General features: G+C 37.1%; 2 protein-coding genes and 1 pseudogene across 2 annotated transcripts; all 3 read left to right on the top strand.

The window, feature by feature from the left end:
• The first annotated feature begins 2,015 nt into the window (after window positions 1–2,015).
• Window positions 2,016–20,594, top strand: part of LOC145903125 (tripeptidyl-peptidase 2-like) — a 40,968-nt pseudogene continuing 22,389 nt past the window's right edge.
• LOC145901651 (tripeptidyl-peptidase 2-like) lies at window positions 5,100–6,109 on the top strand. The gene is made up of 6 exons (XM_082989406.1): window positions 5,100–5,167; window positions 5,245–5,323; window positions 5,387–5,425; window positions 5,558–5,707; window positions 5,780–5,876; window positions 5,979–6,109. The coding sequence occupies exons 1-5, from the start codon at window positions 5,100–5,102 to the stop codon at window positions 5,801–5,803; spliced, it is 360 nt and encodes a 119-aa protein (XP_082845532.1). The 3' UTR covers window positions 5,804–5,876; window positions 5,979–6,109.
• On the top strand, window positions 5,980–9,092 carry LOC145903689 (tripeptidyl-peptidase 2-like). The gene is made up of 5 exons (XM_082991819.1): window positions 5,980–6,109; window positions 7,262–7,383; window positions 7,503–7,624; window positions 7,812–7,931; window positions 8,319–9,092. The coding sequence occupies exons 2-5, from the start codon at window positions 7,332–7,334 to the stop codon at window positions 8,406–8,408; spliced, it is 384 nt and encodes a 127-aa protein (XP_082847945.1). The 5' UTR covers window positions 5,980–6,109; window positions 7,262–7,331; the 3' UTR covers window positions 8,409–9,092.

Here is a 20,594-nt window from a genome sequence, read left to right as displayed (position 1 = left end):
TCATATAGGTAACTTAGGCAACCAAACTAACTACGTAAATCAAGTTAAAATAATTACGGGCATTTCTTTGGCAAATAATAAATAAGGTTAATTTAAACACAAGTACTTCTTTCGCAAATGATAAATAAAGCTAAAATAAACACAACTACTTTTAGTTATTCTGAAAACAAAGTCTACCTATACATAAATAACCTATTACGGCACTTAGTTAATTAAGCCATATAAATAACTGACGTAATCGACCAAATCGGTCAACTTCAGGTTGCATTGAAGTTGCGCAACAACTCCAAATAAGGTATCAATACGTGTGGCCAACCGCAGACTATATAAGCAGAGCAACTAGCGCCTGCCAAATTAGTGTGTTTTAACTGTTGCTGTGTAAGGGTTTAGGCTGTTGGTTCTTCTTTAGTACACTGTATAGGAGCCCCAATTGTACTGTACTTGGATTTATTCGTTAGATTATATCAATAAATGGATTTATGAACAACTTTGGACTACCTTGAAGCTTGGTGGATGTATGTGTTTAGTCGGGAGTTAGACTATTTAGAAGACGCACAGACTTGTGTAAAGGAGTTCTTTAACTCCAACAGTAAACCTTGAGATAGAGAAGGCAAGTTGCCTACGAGGCCGAGTTGCCAACGAGACTCAGTCGGATCCGTTAGGTGCGAGGCCGAGACGCAGTCGTACCCCACGGTCACCCAGCGGGGACATACCCCGACACCAGGTACACCGACACCGTGAAATACATATTTACTATACTTTCAATGTACAACAAAAATTCCCTGACTTTTTGAAACACACCGATTTTGGGCTAATGAAAGTCAACACTAACCAAAAACACCATTTTTCCCATTCTGCCATGCATTTTCAGGAAAACTTTTTTGTATTTTTTGTAACTTCTAATTGTGGCCTATCTACATACTTCACAACGCTAATCGGCGAAGGAAGAAACGAGAACATGTCTAATCGAGATATTTCTTGCAATCACCAATTTACGTATTCTTTTGAAGAAAAGCGGAAGAGACGGACTCGTTCCTATGTGAGATAATATTAGGTTAGGCATAGAGTTGATACATAAACCTCACATATTGCACAACTCAGCGGTTGCCTTGAAGGTGATGACGCACCATTATTTCAGATTGGTAATCACAAGATCGTTCCACAACCATATATATCACATAAGGAAACAAGTATTTTTGAAAATAATTTATTCTCACGTAAGGGGAATCACCGAACGGTGTTCATGGATCCAAAAATTAAGTTGTGGAAAGCAAAGATTAAAAATGGGATCTAAGGACATGCTTTGTAAGTATTTTGAAACCTTTTCGTGTGTTTTAACGTACATTAAATTTTATGAGCTTTTTTAAAAAAAAATTTGGTGACATTGATTAAAATATACGGCCCAGGCTTTTTTCCAGCCATTAAGCAATCTGTTTTTCTAAATTTAGTTGTGAGACACCCAGGACATAGTAGCCATCAATTAGAATTTCTCCTGACCCATACACTTTTACCAAAGGAAATTTGAAAATGTTTACTGATATTCTGCACAAAAAATACCCAATGCATTAACATACGAAAAGTGTTTGCTATTCTGCGCTTCATCCTCACAATCAAAAGTCATGCATGAAATTATTTGCTTTCACCAGTTTACATTTTTTTTATAAATGGACATGTGTTTATTTGCAGTGCGACTGTTGGTCCATCATCAGGATAATACAAACAGACATTTGTGGACTCCTCATTATGCCCAGGCAGCGTTCGATTATGCCGTTATAAAATTTGTTAATGTGGGATTTTTTGCACCCGATGAAATGTCAAAGAAATTCTTCTTTCTGGTGCATTTGGAGTACATGAAGCAGTAAGTCAAATATGGTGATGCTTAAACAATTTGGACAGGCAAAAGTTAAAGCAGTATGCTGTCAAACATATCAGTTCTCAACAGTGAAGCTTGGTGACTAGTGATGTTGTTGCACATCAAGCATCCATTTGAAAATATTCAATAATAATTTTTAACAATGTCTATGTTCAACTTCTCCGTGAACATTTATGAAGAAGGAAAAGTTCTGTGTGTTGTTGCTAATTGTATTAATCGCCTAAGTATATTGTGAAGTCTCATCTGTTTTTTATATCCTTTAGGGTCACATGGAATGCATGTTGAAGGCATAACTACTGGGCGATTACCTGGGTGATGTTGTAGCCATAACTTTGCGGGTAAAGCAGACAAAAATCGTATTACACCTGGTGCACAAATTGTTGCTATCGAGATTGTTGATTCCAGACTTGCTACCATGGAGACCGGAGCTTTAATCAGAGGGGTCAGTTTGATAATTTGTTTATTGTAAAATGTGTAGCTTTTGTTTTGTATTCTGTATTGTTAAAACAGCTGGAACAGACGGTTACTATTTTCTGTGTACTTGTAATTTCATATATTAACTTATATACATATTTGTGTTCCAGTTATCAGAGGTTGTTCGTCTGGGATGTGATCTTGCCAACCTCAGTTATGGTGAAGCGTGCCACTGGCCGGGGGCTGGGTAAGAAATATGTCACCTATCACTTACATGTCATTGAATTTGTCATGTGTGTTTTTTAGTAAAATCTGCTCCACTATAGAAGAGGCCGTCACCAAACACAATCTTATATTTGTGTCAAGTGTTGGCAACAATGGTCCAAGTTTGTTGACAGCGGCTCAACAGGTGGCACCTTTTAATGATCGATTTTATGCTGTGTTGTGTGGTTTTGCCACAATGAGAAAAATATCTGGTGTAAGTAAATTGTTGACATGTTGACAATTTTCTGGAGTGTGCATTAATATTGTTCCTAGTTTGGAGAACTCTTGAAAAAAAATAAAACATTGACATAAAAATAGATGTCTGTGCAACATCCATACACTCTATAAATGACGGAACGATTCCCTGTGCAAATTAAGAACTTTTCAAAACCCTATTGCGCGGACACATATGTGCAAATTATGTATCAACTTACCTTTTATCAAATGTTACCAACTCTGAAATTAAGGAATTAGGAAATAACCACCTATGTTCTTCCAGTTTACATCAGATGGAAGACCCAAGATTGTCGACATCATTGACGCAACAGGTAGTGGAGATGTTGACACAAGGTATAAGATTGTTTTTGCAAAAGAACAGCTTGGGCCAAGGTTTGTGCAAGGTTTTATCGACGAAAGTGTACATCGTACCACAGTTTTTTCATGTTTGTAAAATATGAATTCATATTTCTTCACTTCCACTATCGAATTTTTCAAAAATTTTTATTTCGTTTGAAAGGTTTAAGCGCGTAGAATGCTCTGCTTTAAAATTTTGCCAGCAAATCTTGTTTTCGCAACTTATGTCATAATACGCAAATCATATTCATAACCGCATATGAATATATTTTTTTTTAATAATTTTGGTATCGTTACAAACTTCAGCCTATGAACTATATCGTGTACAAATATCATGTCGCTACCTCGTAAGGTGGCCGAGTAACGCGCGTTCAAACTTTTGTTAACTGGCAATTTTTTTTGTGTCAACTAACATCCCTCTGGTACTACTTTTTTTTTTGCTTCATTCCCCAATGAATGAATAATTTCACAAAACTCATAACCTGAGATATCGTTGTCAAGAACTGATCAACTCACCAACTACCGACTTCAACAAGAACAAAGAACGTTTAAACCTGGACAGATAGCAAGAAAGTTCTTCTATGTACCTGAAGGTGCAACATGGGCTGGTCAGGATTTGACAAATGCACAGATTCAACCTAGAATTAACTTTATGCTGAAAATATATTTTTTAGTTCTTAGCAACAGCTTGCTTGAGCCTTGTATTGACTCTTATATTAGGATCAGACAATTACTTTTCCCACAGAAATGACTTTGAGAAATCACTCAATCGATCAGTCAGCAAGATTCGTGTTACTCTGCGTCAATATTCGACCTCAAAGAGCATTTCTTGAACAAGAGTTTTACAAGCTCGTTAATGTTCCAGCAGGTGGCACCACAGAGCAGGCATTTGCTGTTCAGGTAACAATTCCTGCCTTTGTGCACAATAATATTATATAATTTGTGTATAAGCTGCAGACAGATGGCCATTGTTTCGACCTAAAAGGTCTCATCAGTGCAGCTGACTATATTGGCTCCACATTGCTTATCATATTATATAATATCCAAGAACTGTATTTTTTTACCTCTACATGCATTGTTTTGCATTACTTGATGTGTTTTACTTTTAGTCTGGGATCGCAGTAGAACTCTGTGTCACTCGTTGGTGGTCAAGTTTAGGTGACGTCTCCATTTCATATGACGTCAAATTTCGTGGGCTTACCGTTAGCAACAACTTGGTTATGGTGAGTGTAATATTTCTATATTTGACTCATAAAACAGAATATATGAACTGGACCTAATACGACCACTTCATTCACTCTGGTTGGTGAACCCTGGTAGTCAAGGTTGTTGGTTCAAACCTCACCAGGAGCATGTTGTACAACCAAGATGAAGTAAATACAGAAAGTAATGTAGTCATGAATCTCCCCAGCATGCAGCCAAAGGAATTCATCGCCTTGAAGCTTGCTCATTGGAAAGAGAGGATCTCTCACCCTCTATAACCCTCAAACACGTTGTTCAACCTCTGAGAGCAACTGATCATTGTATACGTCTATTATCAGCTAGAGATCATGTTCTTGGAGATCAACCAACATATGAGATGATCAACACATACCCTTTGCATGTGGTGAGAATGTGGTTGATTTGAATCAACAGAGACTTAAAACTGTTCATGTTTTATTTACGAAATTATCGCATAAACCTAAAACAATTTATGATGAATTTAGGAAGTTTTAAACTGAGCAGCCTCATTACCTGCACCTATCAATGGGGCTACTATTGTAACTTATCAACTCACAATAAATTGTCTGCAGACAAAATCATCTGACGTCACCATATCCTTTCCCATGTTGTCGGATTTATTGTACGAGAATGAATATAACAGTCAGATATGGTTGATGTTTGATTCCAACAAGTGCTCTGTGGGTGCAGGGGACCAGGTATATTCATTATAGTGATTACATATTTACATGACGCGTTGATGGGAAGTAACAAGATGTCGAATCAAACAGTGATTCCTGGACATCCATTTCCATTCTATGTTGCTCCTTTACAAGAAGACAAGTAAGATTGTGTTTGTTTGGTTTGTTTGTCATGTGACAAGCGCTAAACAACATTTAAATCACTTTTAAATACTTCAGATTACTAAAGCATGTGACTGGAGGACAGTACCTGATTGGTCAGATGAGCATGGCAAAAGGGGAGCTTGGAAAACGTGCAGTAAGTTGTGTTAATTCAAACACTCAATTTATCTTCCTCTGAAGCAATGTGTATTGTTAACAGAGCTTGTATAGCGGAAAAAGGTCCAAGATTTCTGAAGAGGTAGAATAACAAACTATGTAGAAATTTACCTTTTGTCTTTGTTACTTTTTTTCATATAGATGATGTCCTAGACTTCTTCATCTAAATCAGTAGAGTTCAAATCTTATATGTTGCATATCTTGTTTCCTGCAGTACACACACAAATTCACGTATGTCCTGATCGACCCACAGAGCAAGAACAAAACTAACCGCAACTCAAACTCAAAGAAATCAAACAAAAGCTCCAACCAGTGTGAGGATGACGTCAGAGACCTTCAAATTTCCTGGGTTGCTAAGTATGACGTAACCAAATCTGATAATTAACAAAATCATTGCTGACACGATTATATCCTAAACTTTGATATTCTGTGACAGACAAGAACGACTGGACTTGTTTGATAAACTGAGGTTGGACTGGGGTGAACACATACCTCTTTACATGGCTAAACTGCAAGCACTTGAAGCGACAAAGGTAATCATTAATTTTTTAAGACAGGTGAATTGGTAAAAATTCCGGAAATACTTTGAAAACAAAAGTTATTTTTTCACCATCATTAAGCTCATGCATTTGTAGACAAGAGAGGAGAAATTGGATGAAATAATAGAGACGGCTGATGAAGTTATATCTCATATTGATACTCATCAATTATCAGCTAACCTTGGGATTAAGTGCGACCCAAGACCAGATGCTGCTTCCATATAGAGGTAAAACCACCAGACTGGCAACCAATTAACTCTAGTGTGATTCGTTAAAATTCTATTTCTGTGTAAAACATTTCAAGTGAAGAACTGCTAGAAGTAATATAATGTTATGCCAATAATGTTCTAATACTGTATATATGCGTGTATATTTACAATGCAACTTAGCGATTGCTTGCAAGTAAATCAATATTACATAAATTTAGGCCATTTCATGTTAAATCATCACCAAATGACCTAAACCTCTTTAATGTAGATGAAACATATGTGTTAAGTACTATGGCACAGTCACTCATGCCAAATTTTAGTTCACTCAGATCATTGGTTCAAGAGTTATGTTTCCCTACAGTTGTCGTTTTGGGGCAAAGTTCAGGGGTTTGCCTTCTGCTTTAACCCCTGTATTTCGAAAACTACTTGGCCAATTTTGATGACTTCGGTATTGTTTGAAAGAGAATTGTCTGTATAATCAGTTTTGATTTATGTATTTCCTTCTTACAATGACCTCTTGACCTTTGTTGTAACCCTGAATTTGACCTGGCCTGATTTATGACCCAGAGGTTGTCAGATGGTTAACTTTTAGGTCTAAAAACATACAGCTTACAGCTACAACATATCAAATCATTGAAGTGGTAAAAGTATTCGGTTTCTTGTTATTTCGCTTCATAAAGATAATATTGGCTTAGAAACATCTCTTTTGGTCATGCATGAGTGATTTGGGATAAACCTTGTTTTTATGCACAGAATGGAATATAAAATGTTATACTGTAATTTTCCCACTAGCTGTGGTATCAAATAAGGCAGTTGAGTTATTTTAGTGCATTGAAATTCATTTTTTCCAACCTACAGAGCATTCATGACTTCTGTAAGTACCTAATTCATTTTTTTGCACTCCAAACTTGTTTTCCTTTCTCAGGGTACACAGAAAATAAACCTTATTCATAATTACATGGCACCCACTTCATCCACATTCTGAAAATTGTCCCTCTTCTGTTACTGTATATAGGTTCAGAATAATAAGGCCAATAATTATGTTCCTATCACACACGAAATGTTTCCTTCAGTGGTCCAACAAGTTTCCTCCTGGTTTGGCCAGTAGAACAATTAAGATGGTTTTAGGTGATTTGACATGGAATGACCCATTTACATTTTCCTTCGCAGTGAAAGTGAAAAACAGAGATGTCATCTCATTGGATCGCTCGTGTATAAGGGTTGTGCTCTCGCAGATAAAATGATTCAACTTGACACAGCGAGGGAAGAAAGATCAAAAAGTGAAGCCACAGGTGTCTCTTTATTATCTGTGATTCATGCTTATATCGCTGTAATTATACTTTTTGTAACATATTTTACTGTGTATTGAATACACCAGTTGTGCTTTTTTAACACATTTCTTTCCAAAAAGATGAACCGCATGAGGGCGCTGACAATCTTAGTAGTTGTGATACAACTTATGGTGAAGTTTGCGAGCAACTCAAAGAAACTTTCGAAAGGTTGCAAATGTTTGCGGACATGAACGAGAGCAAGGTGGGATGGAAAGTATAAATTAACATAAGCGCTATTATGAGCTTGTCGTCTTAACTGCAATGTCATGTTATACCAGTAATTAAGAGAAGATCATCATGTTCAATTCATTCTATACAGAGTACCAGCATATATACACAGTATAAACAACACCAGTGCAAGCTTTTAATGACATTTTTGTCGTTTCCAGGTTCTGCCTTTTGTTTTTAAACACGCGGTCGCCAATAAGAAATATGGTCTGGCCGCCCGAGCTCTGCTTAAACAAAGCGACGACAAGAAATGCAAAGAGACCGACTTGAAACTTATTGAGGTTTGTATCCAAGTCTTAATGTGGACGTGTTACGTCACCTGTGTTTTGGGACATCTTAAAACTATTTACACGCAAGAAATTCACTTCAAACTTTGTACCCAAGAAACTTGTCGCTCGTGCGCGACCTAACATGATTGTTTGATTAAAAATGGTTTTAAACAAATGTGTATAACTAAAAAAACAAGGCTTGAATCATTTCTAGAACCACACAGGTATTTATGTACAGGTTTAAAGCAAACCAATTTCGAAATATCAATGAAATGCAAAATGTAATAAAAATAAAATACAATAAGTTTTACTTGTTGTTGCATAAAAAGCAATAAACTGCAGGTGATGTTTGTCATATTTTCGAGCTGTGTTGTTTGAACTTACCACTGTTTGTTGCAGATTTGCCGCAAACTTGGTTGGGAATACGTGGCGCAATACATTGAGATGTCCCTTCCAATAAAATACCCAGCCTCATTCATTCCATTTTAAAGCGATACAACGTGTATTGTGTGCCGCTGTTTGTTGCGGTTTATTGCCATCGTCCATCGCAGTTTGTCGCTGCTTTTATCTAAATTTCAATTTCTGTTTTTACTGGCAGAGATCTGAACTTTGTTTCACTAAATCAGTTTTTTACGGCCATATTCTGCTCGCATAGGCACCAAATTTTATGTCCCATGATTTATGAAATATTTGCAAAACTTGATTTTTCGACTGCATTGAGGAATTATTCTTGATTTTTAATTGACAGCGAAACAACTTCCACACAAACCTATTTTACAGGGATGTGGGTTTTTAAGCAATTGTTGCTTTCTGTGTTTTGCGCAATGGATATTGAAGGTAATTGCGTACACCCTTCTCTAGAGACGTTTCTACCATGTTTTTTTATCTCGTTGTTGTAACCAAACGTGGTGTTTCTGATGATCGTACAATAATTCCACTTTTGTGTAGAAAAATTCTGTCCTTTTCTCAATTTGCAATGTTTGGTTACTAACAAAGTACCAGAATCACAAGGAAATTAAGATGGAGCATTGGTTGGTTAAACAAAACTTTGCTGTGTAATGTCCGAAGCAGTTGAATTGGAAACTACCCTTTATCTAATATTAATTTGCGCGAGTGGCACGTTAATAGTTTTTGTCGAAAGTCTGGTAAAAATTCCCATTTCACAATTAATGCCTAGAACAATCTAGTGTTTCAGGTTCTTTACATGTACCCACATTCGTGCAGTTTTGCTTTATTTGCCAGAAGAATTGCTGGTGTTTTGTAACACATGATGGCCCCCTCCAAATTGCTCAATTGCAAAACAAAGACGTTACAGCTGATTGAAGGTAATGTACTGTCAGAATTGGTGAATGACTGCACGTTCTGTGGCGGGAAAAGTCAGCTTTGTGGGAGCTGGTAAAGCAGTTCGAAAAACAAAAGGCAATGTGCAGAAGTGTTTGGAGGCTAATACAAAATCACTGATGGGCACAATTTTGAGACTCCATCATCAGCAAAAAGATTATCAATGTATTTTACTTTTATCATCCAAATAAAATGGCAATTCTGTTTTCCGCAATAATCGCCCTTATTTTTTAATGCTTCAGTTTTAGAACCTTGCAGGTTTGCGTATCTAATCGAGCACAACATAGAAATGCACGGCAAAACATCAGTAACTTGCAACGCAATTGGAAACCCGAGAAATGAAGCAGTCAGGCATTATGTAAAATAACGCAGATTTCCAGGCCCACAATTTCCGACCAAATGCCTTTGCACAAATGATAAATTAATATCAACTACAGCTCGTTGTTCAAATTCTAAACAATTTTAAAATGAATATGTATTTAATATTAAACCTATAAATCATAGATGTAAATTTTCTAAATTTAAAGTGCAAAAAAACATTGCGCACATAAAATTTTGTTGGAAATCTGCCACAAAATTATGTCTCATTTCCTAATTATTTCTATTTTTGTTATAATACCTCTAGTGGCACGGTTTAAGTTTATGTGTTGCTAAGTGACGCTTGTGAAAAAATGTCAGAGTTTTTGTTAAAAATCATTTATTTTTGAAATCACGAAAACAAAACACAAATAATTCGGGAACAGGAAATAGTTTTCGTGTTGAGATTCTGCTTCAATCCGGATCACTGGAATCTGGATCGGATGAGGGGGGGAACTGTTGACCTTCATCCAAACCCCAAACTTCCGGCTGAAAAAAGTCACAAAAAGTTTTAATTTTATGAAATTTCACAAATAAATGTTTTCAAACAAATATAAATTAAATCCTCACAGGGTTTTCCATATTAGCAAGTTCTTCCTTCACCATCTGAACCGAATCTGGATCCATTTTGCACAAACGCAGATCCAACCTCCACTCAACCTTCGGTAAAATCTCACAAATTTTTTTCCCGTCGTCTTTTCCGCGAAACTTGTTTCCTTCCAGGTAGAGAACTCTCAACTATTTAAAATATAAACATTGTTTGTTGGAAATATTTCTATACATTTCGAACCAGGAAGAAGCAACATTTTATCCCAAAACTAAAACGATTCCGTGTTTTTTCTTTAAATAAATAAACTTTTGCAAAAAATGCCAGGGATTTAAAACAGAATCTTGGTTACAAAATAAATAAAAACACAAACAAACCTTTGGTTTCATTCTTTTTATTGCTTCACAAATAATCGTTAAATCTTCGGAGTTCAGGCCGGAATTCCACAGCAACAGCTCCAAATCATTTCTTGTAACTTTTGGTAAAAATTCCGCCAAAACCTGAACGATTGAGTGATGTCGGGTTCCGTAAAAATACAACTTCCGAGGACAAAACCTGGCGATTTTTTCTTGGTGGCATTTTTGGATTTCCTTTAAATCCAGAAAAAAATCTGAAACAAAACAGAAGAAAGTTTATTTAAAAAGCAGATGTCTGGTTTCCAGTTTTAATAAAATCACTTAAAATAAAACTTACTTTATTCTTGCACAGAATTCCCCACGTTTAAGTCGGATTTAATCAACACAAGAACCAACAAATTAATCCAATATAAAACGTTTAAATTATCAGAAAATATATTAATTACACGACAGAAATAAACGCGTCTTTCCTCCACAACATTTAATCACAACTAAAAAAAACTGCATTGAGTGTTCGGTTCAAACAATGGTTGTGTGACGTAACAAACCCACTCATTGTTACGCAAATAAATGTTGTGTTTACAAACACGCATTAAACTGTTGGCATTCATATCATTTACTCACTCAGTAGATTGTAATACTTGGGTTCAGATTGGAGATATCTTGAAAGTGCATTCAATAATTTCGCACGTTTGTCTGGAAAACAAGAAACAACAACATTTGCAATAAAACTGTTGACATGTATTTGGTAGGACGGTTTGTTTTTGCCTTTGTTTTCTAGAAATACAGCAACTGTTTCTTAAAGCTGAGCGGAACCTGTGCATTAACAAGCTTAAATCCAATCTGCATTTATATCGTGTACTCACGCAACACTCCATGATGCAAACGGAAAAATCTTGAAAGTGCATCCAATAAGTTACCACTATTGCCTGGAAAATCAAACACATTTTTAGGAAAAATAGAATTGTAGACATGAATTTTTCTTTACAAATGACTTTTACTTAATGTTTTTGCATCCAAATGTAATTGTCATTTCTGTACAGTTGTGTATTCAAGCTTTACGTGCATTAACACGTGGTTCTATGGTACTGACTTATGTGGATGAAAAGATATGATTTTATTTTGGTGACATACCATAAGTGTAAAAATGTGAGCAACATTGGTCTGCATACCTGTTTGCTGACTTCCTGAATCTGTGACGTTGCCAACACCAGCCTCAGCATTGTCACTTCTTGTAGCTGTATAGTAAACAAATATATCAACTAAAGCAAATGTAATTTATATAACAATGGTTTTGACTGCTTTACATACCACTTGTCTCTCCAAGCAAAAGGCCACAAGTAAACCGTCGCGTCATGGCCCAGTCTGCGTTTCTAACCAATTCTTTCAGAATTTTGTCAAACTCTTTATCTGGCATGAAGAAGGAAATGTAGTAAGCCCCGAGGAATTCCTGCAGAGTTTCATGTGTGTAGTAAAAAATTGCTTCGGCACCATCAAAAACTTTTCGCTGTGGTAGCCAGGAATACTTGGGTAGTTTGATTATAACATTTTGTACTTTGATATAATCAAGACCCACTTCAGAGAGGTCTGTATGGGTAAACACAACAGTTTTACGAGCCTTTCCATTATACGCCATTTGGCCAAGGGCTTTTTTCACAAAGTTTGTATCCTTGTCCTTCGTATGTTCTGACACATCAAGTTGTTGCAAAACAGCATTAAATATGTTGGTAATTGTGCCACAACTGTTTTTGTCACCAAACAAACTGGCATACAAAACAAATTGCAAAAGTAATGGATTGCGACAAAAATTTAGCACTTCTGCAGATTCAGTTTCAAGTTTTGTCCACAGTTCACTTGCTTTTTCACCACCATAAAAATCAAAAAGCTTTTTCATGTTTTCTGCAGAGAAATCATGGGCATTAATGATGGATTTTGGACGAATTTCCACAGGAATTGTGAGCAGGGAATGGGGGCGGGACGTAAATATCAAAGATGATTTTTTGAAGAAGGTTTTTCCGCACAGATTGGCAACAAGCTGTTGAACTGTCAAACAATTTTCGTAACTTGCACTTATAGCTGTCATATTTTCTAGTGACCATGTTGCCTGATCTAATCCATCAAATAATAAAACACATTTATGGGGATTTTTTTTCATCCATTTAAATGCAGCATCTCGTACAGTTTGTTCAACATCAGGAAACTGTCTATCAAGTAGAAGCTCTTGCAGTGTTAGTTTTTCATCTCCAAAGTTTAAATACATGAAACTTAGATGCACCACCAAATACTTCTTTTTAATGCGTTTATACAGTTTCTTGGACATGGTGCTTTTCCCTGACCCCGCTGCGCCAATAATTGCAAGAAATTGATCACCTTTTTCAATTGTGGAAATCAACTCCTCAAATGTTAGGGGTTTGCCCTGACCTTGATCCACTTTGTCCTTTGCTGTTGGTGGCAAATGTGACCTTTCATTTTTGGTATCGACGCCTCTGTAGAAGTCAATGACCTCTAGGGATGGATTGACATCTGGAACTCCCTCTTCACATAAACCAGGAAGAGGAACCACAGCCTTAAGATCATTCTGTTGATTTTTGATGATTTCGATGGCTTTGAGCTGCATTTTCTCTGCAGGCAAAAAAGACCAGTGAACACACACTTTATGTAGCAAGATGTTATTCCAAGTTTTCAGTTCAACTGGCTAAGTTTTGGGAGAACAAAAACATTTTATTTGTTTTATGGTATGGTGTAGACACTGCTTCAATAAATTTTTGCAAAAATTTTGTACTTACAAAAATGTATGCGACCAAAACTAATTGCCACCCCTTCTGATTAAAAATCTTTGTGGGCTAAATTTTTTAAATGTATCCCTAACCTATGAGTTACAGTAATCATATTACTTTACCTTCATCTTGTTGATCATCTGCTTTGCTCTTTGATGAATCTTAGTACAAAAATATTCTATTTTCAGTAAGCAGAAAACTGAACTACTCAAGTACACCACAATATTTTAACACCAGTTGGAGACAGAGAACATTACATATTTGTTTACTTGTCTTTGTTTGAATTTGCAACAGAATTATATAAATCGAAGTCTGTGCAATTACCCACTTGAGCTATAAAGCTGCTAACTTTAAAAACGGAACATAAACATAATTTACAAATGGATATTTTTCTCTATGGGCATGTCCAGTGGTTGTTAACTATGACGTGTATTTGTAATACCTGGTGTATTGTAGAAATTTTTCGTTATATTCACACCACCCTGAACTCCAACAATGCTATCAACTATGTTTGCTCTCTGTGTTGATAATTGCTGTGAAGGACCTGGTAAAACACCTAATTTAATAGATATCAAGCAAAGAGGAGCGCAGAAACTGCAGAAATGAGTTATTTTGAACAATAGTACCATAACGTTGTTGAGAAATTAGTTGTTCAAACCCACTTCCTACCTGGTCTCTGTGGTTCTGTTTCAAAATCGGCCACACGTTTTGTGTCTGGCATTGGTTTCCTCGGGGTTTCAGGACTCGACATGATGAGTGTTGGCTGTAGCTTTTTTCAAATGTGAAGCAATATCAAAACATAACAAAAATTTTGACTGCAAACAAAAACAGAACTAAAGTCATTCAGTATCACTAACATAAGATTTTGTCATATAGTTGCAAATAAGTCAACGACCATATCACCAAAATATCTACCACCGCCAACAACTCACTTTGGTTGTTTATCAGCATTAATCTCACACACCAACGCTGGTAGCAGAAACTACCACAGTATGTGCATACAATAACAAGTAAGAAATTCTATGTTAAATGCCCTTCTGAAATTACTTTTTTTTATTAAGTAGATGTTTACAGTTTACCAAAGTTAAAGAACACTTTTTACTAAGTTCGGTCGCTATCTGGGCTAGTTTGCGATGTCAATTATCGTTGCGCAGACGACTGATGACGCTAACTATAGGTGGCGCTATTGAGTAAACATAAAAATATTCCCCCCAAAAAACAAAAGAAATTATGTATTGTTTTTATACTGGGTCGATTTTTAAAGTGTTGATTAGTGATATTATTCCAAATTAATGAAATTGGTGTTAGAAAGGATTTTCGAATAGCTTAAACAACAGTTTATTGAGTACTAAGTTCGCTAAACTTTTAAGTTTCCCATAATTCTCCTGAATTGAGACTGGCGTCATGGCACGACTCAAAAAACGATGTTTGCCTCTAGTAACGAGCAGTTTTTGTTAAGATTGGTGTTTTGCCGACTACATACACTTTAAACTCTATTGATTGGTATTGATCTTCAAATCAGCATAATGTAGGTCTGCACTACTTTCCGGAGGAGTAATTTTTAGTACAGTCATGTTTGTTTCCGCAATGACCTGTCTACACACATTTGCTTGTTTGACATATTTTCTCGTATATTGCCCAACTTTTTCTTGTTTATTGCTCATAAATATTTCTTTCCAGATATCATTAATTCAATACTATTTGAATCTTTAAAATACGCCATATGGCTAATATATGTACCTGCACTTAACTTTGCATTGCTACTAATCGGTCTTAAGGAAAAAAGCAGTGCTTTTGACGCCGCTTACGTGACACAAACATGTTGTTTCATGGCGGGTCTGAACTTTGGCTTCCCCAGTTTCCCGATTTGTTTGATCAGAAAACATAAAAGCGAAGCTGAATGCGCTGGAACATTTGACGTCACAGCTGACAAACCAATCTTATGTACACGGAAGACAGATGATTTTTTAACTCATACATCCTTATTAAGTGTGGCGAAAATGACACACGGCACTAATGCCCTTCTTTTTGCTTTCTTTGAATATCTCTGTTGTTTATTTAAAGCAGTCTTTATTACGTTTGCGCACAACACATTGCAATATTTTGTTTTTCATCGGTTTCCTGCACTAACGTTTTACCAAATTGCCCCTTTGTATTATTTTTGCGCTCTTGTCTATTTCTACGTTTGCCACATCCCGTAACGCTTTATTGGATCACATGCAAGTCATTGATTGGTTTATTGGCCGGTGCAAGGAGTGCTGCGTGAACAACCCGCTGGTTTTGAGATGGGCGTCGCGCTATACAGTGGTTGTTGCCAAGAGAGAATTTTGTACCGAAGGGCTCAGTGGTATTGTGGGTAATTTTCATCGCACTTTTTGATACCAGTTTGTTTTATTAAAGTCAGATGCCCGTTTAGTGAAACCATAGTGTGAGGTATTTTGGCCTCAATGGTGAGCCGTTATTGCAGGTTCCGGGCTATCTCTGAATTAGGTAGACAGGGTTAGGGTAATGACCTTATTTGGGTCTCTATAGGGTTGTATTTAGTAATAAGGGGTCGCCCCTCAAATCTCACTATGCTCAATTCCCGCGCTGTCGAGATTATTGCGTAATAACTTGCCGATCAGCCAGGGCCCTGTCACCACACCCACTGAGCAATACCCGGGTGTGGTGTCTTTTTATAACGGTCTTTTTACAGTGAGTCTTAACGTTTAAATACAACCACCTCCGCTGTGATCTGGCGATGATCTAGTGGAATATTTCAACTTTCGAATTGTGCTGCGAAAGTATCGAAGCGATGGATCAGGTTAAATAACATTTGTTCCTGGCATCCATCAACGATGACATAAAATGGTCTATAGAGGATGGCGAGGACAACCTCTATGCAGTCGAATAAAAAGAACTAAAGAAACGAGCCTTGCACCATGGGACCAATGCCGGACGATCAGAGAGGCAACGCGAAGCACAGGGCGCGTGCAATCGCCCGGGGGAAACGGGACGTTCATTTCTTCATGTCCTTAAGACGCTTCTTTTCGACATTGGTGATCGCTCTTTACTTCACTAATGCAAAAGGGAAAGGAGTTGTGCGTGGAAACTGATTCCGGGGTAAAGATTGTACTTAAAGTAGTTCTCCCTCTAAGTTTAAGACAAGGGGTTACTGTTGCACTACAAGAGGACGCGCTCGGAGGTGGGCATCTAGGAATCGCATAAACCTTATCGAAAGTCGACGAAAGGCAACTATAGGTACAGGTGTTGTGAAAAAGTAGAATAGTTTTGTCGGGGCTATATCGAGTGTCAATATCATAAAAAAAACGCATCAGGGTATCAGTCTGGGTATTTCCACCCAATACGCTTTTGACAGGGCGACCACTACAACTGTCCGTAGATTTGGTTGGGGGAACGTCGGAAAAGGGAACGAGATATCATACGAAGCCGAAATCTATCGTTTACGCGATTCTTTTGAACTAACGGAGGAAATGATGCGTCTCCGACTACAAGTTAATACGATTGACACGGGAGACTTCATTCAGTCGGTGATTAAGTTCTAATCACGGACCCAGCAGTCCTGGTGGGAAAATGCAAAAGCTGCAGCGACCTTTCAAATAACCCTAACGCGTTGTCAAAGTGGCCGCGACCCCGCCAACTATATCATCGAGGACGCGGCTGGTAAAAAGCAAACGATTCACTTCCATCGAATGAAGCCCACAACCGAGACCTTCCCTGAAGACCAAAGTGTGCGATCCAATCAGTAAGATGGAGTAGAGATCATTGGCCTACCTGCGTGTGGCCACGTTTGTGTCCCAAAAAGCAAAAAGATGCAAACCGACGACCCGTTGGATATTCACCGACCCAGTTGGACTGTTAGGGAACGCAAGCAAACAGAGCCCGGTGCTCTCTGATTGGGCGACCAGTTGGATATTAACCGACCCTGTTAGGGAACGCAAGCAAACCGAGTTTTATTGATCGACAGAAACATAGCCCCAACGGAAACATTCTTTAGGTTGGGAGAATGTGGCGAAAATGACAAATGACACTAATACTAGGTTTTTGAAAAATCAAAATCTTCATTCACAAATATTTTCATGTGGACGTTATGTCACAGCTTTAATTCTTTGCGACAACTTAGATGTAATTTGGGTTTAAGGCCAACGAGCGAACAAGTTTAGTATTTCACCAAATAAACCTAAATCATCGTCTCTCATACAAAACAGTTTCACGTTAAAAAGGACCAGTTACCTGCTACTAGTAAAACTTAATCACTCACCCTTTTTAACCTTCCAAACACATACAAATAACAAAACAAACATGACGCATGAAGTTTATCGATTTATAAATAAATAAATAAACACACTTTTGTTTAATCTCACACCTAACTCTGAAGTGCAGCTAAACTCTGTTGGTTGAAACAATTCTTATATTAAAACAACAGCTCTGTATGGTTCAAATACAGCCGACAATCAAAAGTACGCGAACTTTCCAAGGCGCAACGAACAATACGAGTTTCACATCCGACGAACAATTTTCATGTTTACGGGCGAAGCGTCGTTGCTGACCGTGTTAAAGTTTTCGAGTCTGTGTTATGCAATATGTAAAGTGGCATCGATTCAAACCACTACAATGCAACACATGTGCCTGAATGTTCCCATTAGATTACTTTGTTCACACAATATGTTGGTGCGCGACTCTTGTACCGTTCGCTTCAAATCAGGGACCATGCGTTGACAAGTTGCCCAGGTTATTTCGTACCTATGTCGTAAAAAATCCTCGTTAAATCCTCGAGGTCGGTTGACGAGTTTCGCGGAACAAAATGTTTTGCTTTCCAGCTCGTAACAGTTCAAAACCCATTGTCCGTAAAAGCTCATTGTTCTCCGTTTCCATCTGCTTGCTATCTCAGCGAGAAAAAACTAAAAACATCAATTGGCAACCTACACAATCGTCGTCAGACATGACGAACAAACTGAAAGTACGCGAAAGAATGAACCAATCCATACATGACTATTACAAGGTACAATGGGACTATTTCTCACGTATTTGCAGTGATAAGGAATAATCATATTGGAACATAACGACCTACAAAGTCCTTGATAAATCATCGAGGTCGGTTGACGTATTACGCGGAACAAAAACGTTTATCTTTTAGCCTAATGATATAGTTGGTGTTTTAGCAGTGCTAATAATCATATGAATTGAAATCGAACTCACATTATAGCATAAGACTCTACTTCTATGATTCTAGAGTACATAAAAAAGGTACTGGATTCAATAAACTGAAAGTGGCTTCTTAAATAACCAATAACACAATTGCATTATTCTATCGGCTTGACAAATGTGTGATAAAGTGCTACCTCTAAATCCCAGCAAAATTTATGTGTGATATGTTAAAATACGAGATCGATGTTTACAAACGTATTTCATCCCAAAAATGTTTCTATCTATCTGAATGAATATTAAAACTTGTTTTACACGACAATTTTCGCCTTTGTTTTTGCATTCGAAACTTATAAATTAACACAGTTTGAATCAATCAGGCGTACAGACTTGAGTTTGAACTAATTTATCACATTTGCCTTTATCGGACCTCATCAACTATTTCCAAAAGACATTAAAGTTTGGCGCAACTGATACGTTTTAAGCGTTGAGACCATACAACATTAAACGATTGTTCACCGGGCTACAAAACTGCATTTAAAATCACCATCTTGCTTCTCGTGGAACGATGCTGACTCATCCAAAACACATATAAAACACATCGGTGTTATCAATAAAGATTCTTGTTACTGTGTTTTAAACATAACAAAAATGCGAAGTGCTCCTGTTGACTAAATCCTCGATTACATCGTTAGTGATAAAATACCGTATGCGTATATATCTAATGCAGGGTTATGCAAATTGCCAGAATGTATTTTCTGCAAAAGCGACAAACACATTCAAACCTTTTATGCAGCCAAGTATAAGTTATGAGTCCCCCAATCAGCACTTAAATGCACAATAATCAGAATTAGACTTGACATAGAACGAACAAAATTGGCCAGCGAGCGCCAGCGCTTGGCAATATCAACAGGCAGTCACGTGACATGTGCTACACATGGGCTTTGAGAAAGTTATATTGGTGTAGAGTGATGTCGCAATCTGTGGATTTCTCAAAGTAATAGTTTTCCATACTCACATACATCTATCATGTGAAACAAAATAACAAGTGATGAGAAGTATGTATGGTCACTGCATTTAAACTGCTACGTTTTGTTTTACTTATGTGCTGTAGTGCAGTTGGGCGCTATTTGGTTTTTAGTTTGTCGATTCTTTTCTGTAAGTGCATGACAATGTCATCCACAGACCTTCAAGTTTTGCTGCTCTTCGAGCGAAAACCGGTAAAAATCTACAGATCCCAGTTATCTTAACGTTGAATTGGGCGTCGTTGTGGACAGGGTTAATGTGCAATATTAGTCTGTGAATATATTGGATTTGGGGAAACGGCACGATTGTGTAATGTATTTAAAAACTTATATTGACTTTTAAAAGTAAATTGTCTGGATCTTGTCAAGATTATTTTGGTTGCTTTATATAAAATCGGGTTGGTATAAAGTCGCGTGTTTCTTGTAGTATGTGATACGTAATGTGACAAAGATTAAAATCACTGAAACGCATCAAACCTGATTTCTCCAATTTGTATACTTTTGTTGGCAAAACATGTGGTTAGCGCCAGACACCATCTGTTCCGTTCTCTTTAAATCGAGGATCACGCATTAAAAATTGACCAAGGTATTTCGTGCCTACGTCGTAAAAAGACTTCGATGTCGGTTGACGAGTTACCGGGAACAAAACGTTTATCTCCCAGCTCGTAATAGTTTTAAACCCAATGTCGGCAAAAGCTCGTTTTTCTCTATCTGTTTCCTACCTTAGCGACAGAAAAACTTTTTAATTCATTTTTCACAAACGACATCCTACACAGTTATAGCAAGACATGGTGAAATAAACTTAAAAGGTGCAAAAGAAGCCTTGATTTGATTGTACACTTTCATATCTGACTGATAAACGGTTTCATGGGTCATTTTCACCAAAGTATATCCGCGATATTTTGTATATTAACCATTCTTTATACCCTTATGAAGTTTTCATTAAATGTGGTTAAATAGGAGAACACAAGTTGTGTATTTCATCCACGGAACAACAATGCGCGGTTTGGCGACTAACATTACAACATATTCATAATATTTGCTGTCCACATAATGTTAAACTGAGCACTTATAGGCCTGTTGTTGCCACAAATATTTGCCAGAATTATTGGGCTTTTCAACACTTT

The sequence above is a fragment of the Ascidia mentula genome, chromosome 5 (assembly GCF_947561715.1).
Source record: "Ascidia mentula chromosome 5, kaAscMent1.1, whole genome shotgun sequence".
Taxonomy (NCBI): Eukaryota; Metazoa; Chordata; class Ascidiacea; order Phlebobranchia; family Ascidiidae; genus Ascidia; species Ascidia mentula.
The sequence above is the reverse complement of the archived record's forward strand: the minus strand, read 5'-3'. Positions and strand labels throughout refer to the sequence as shown.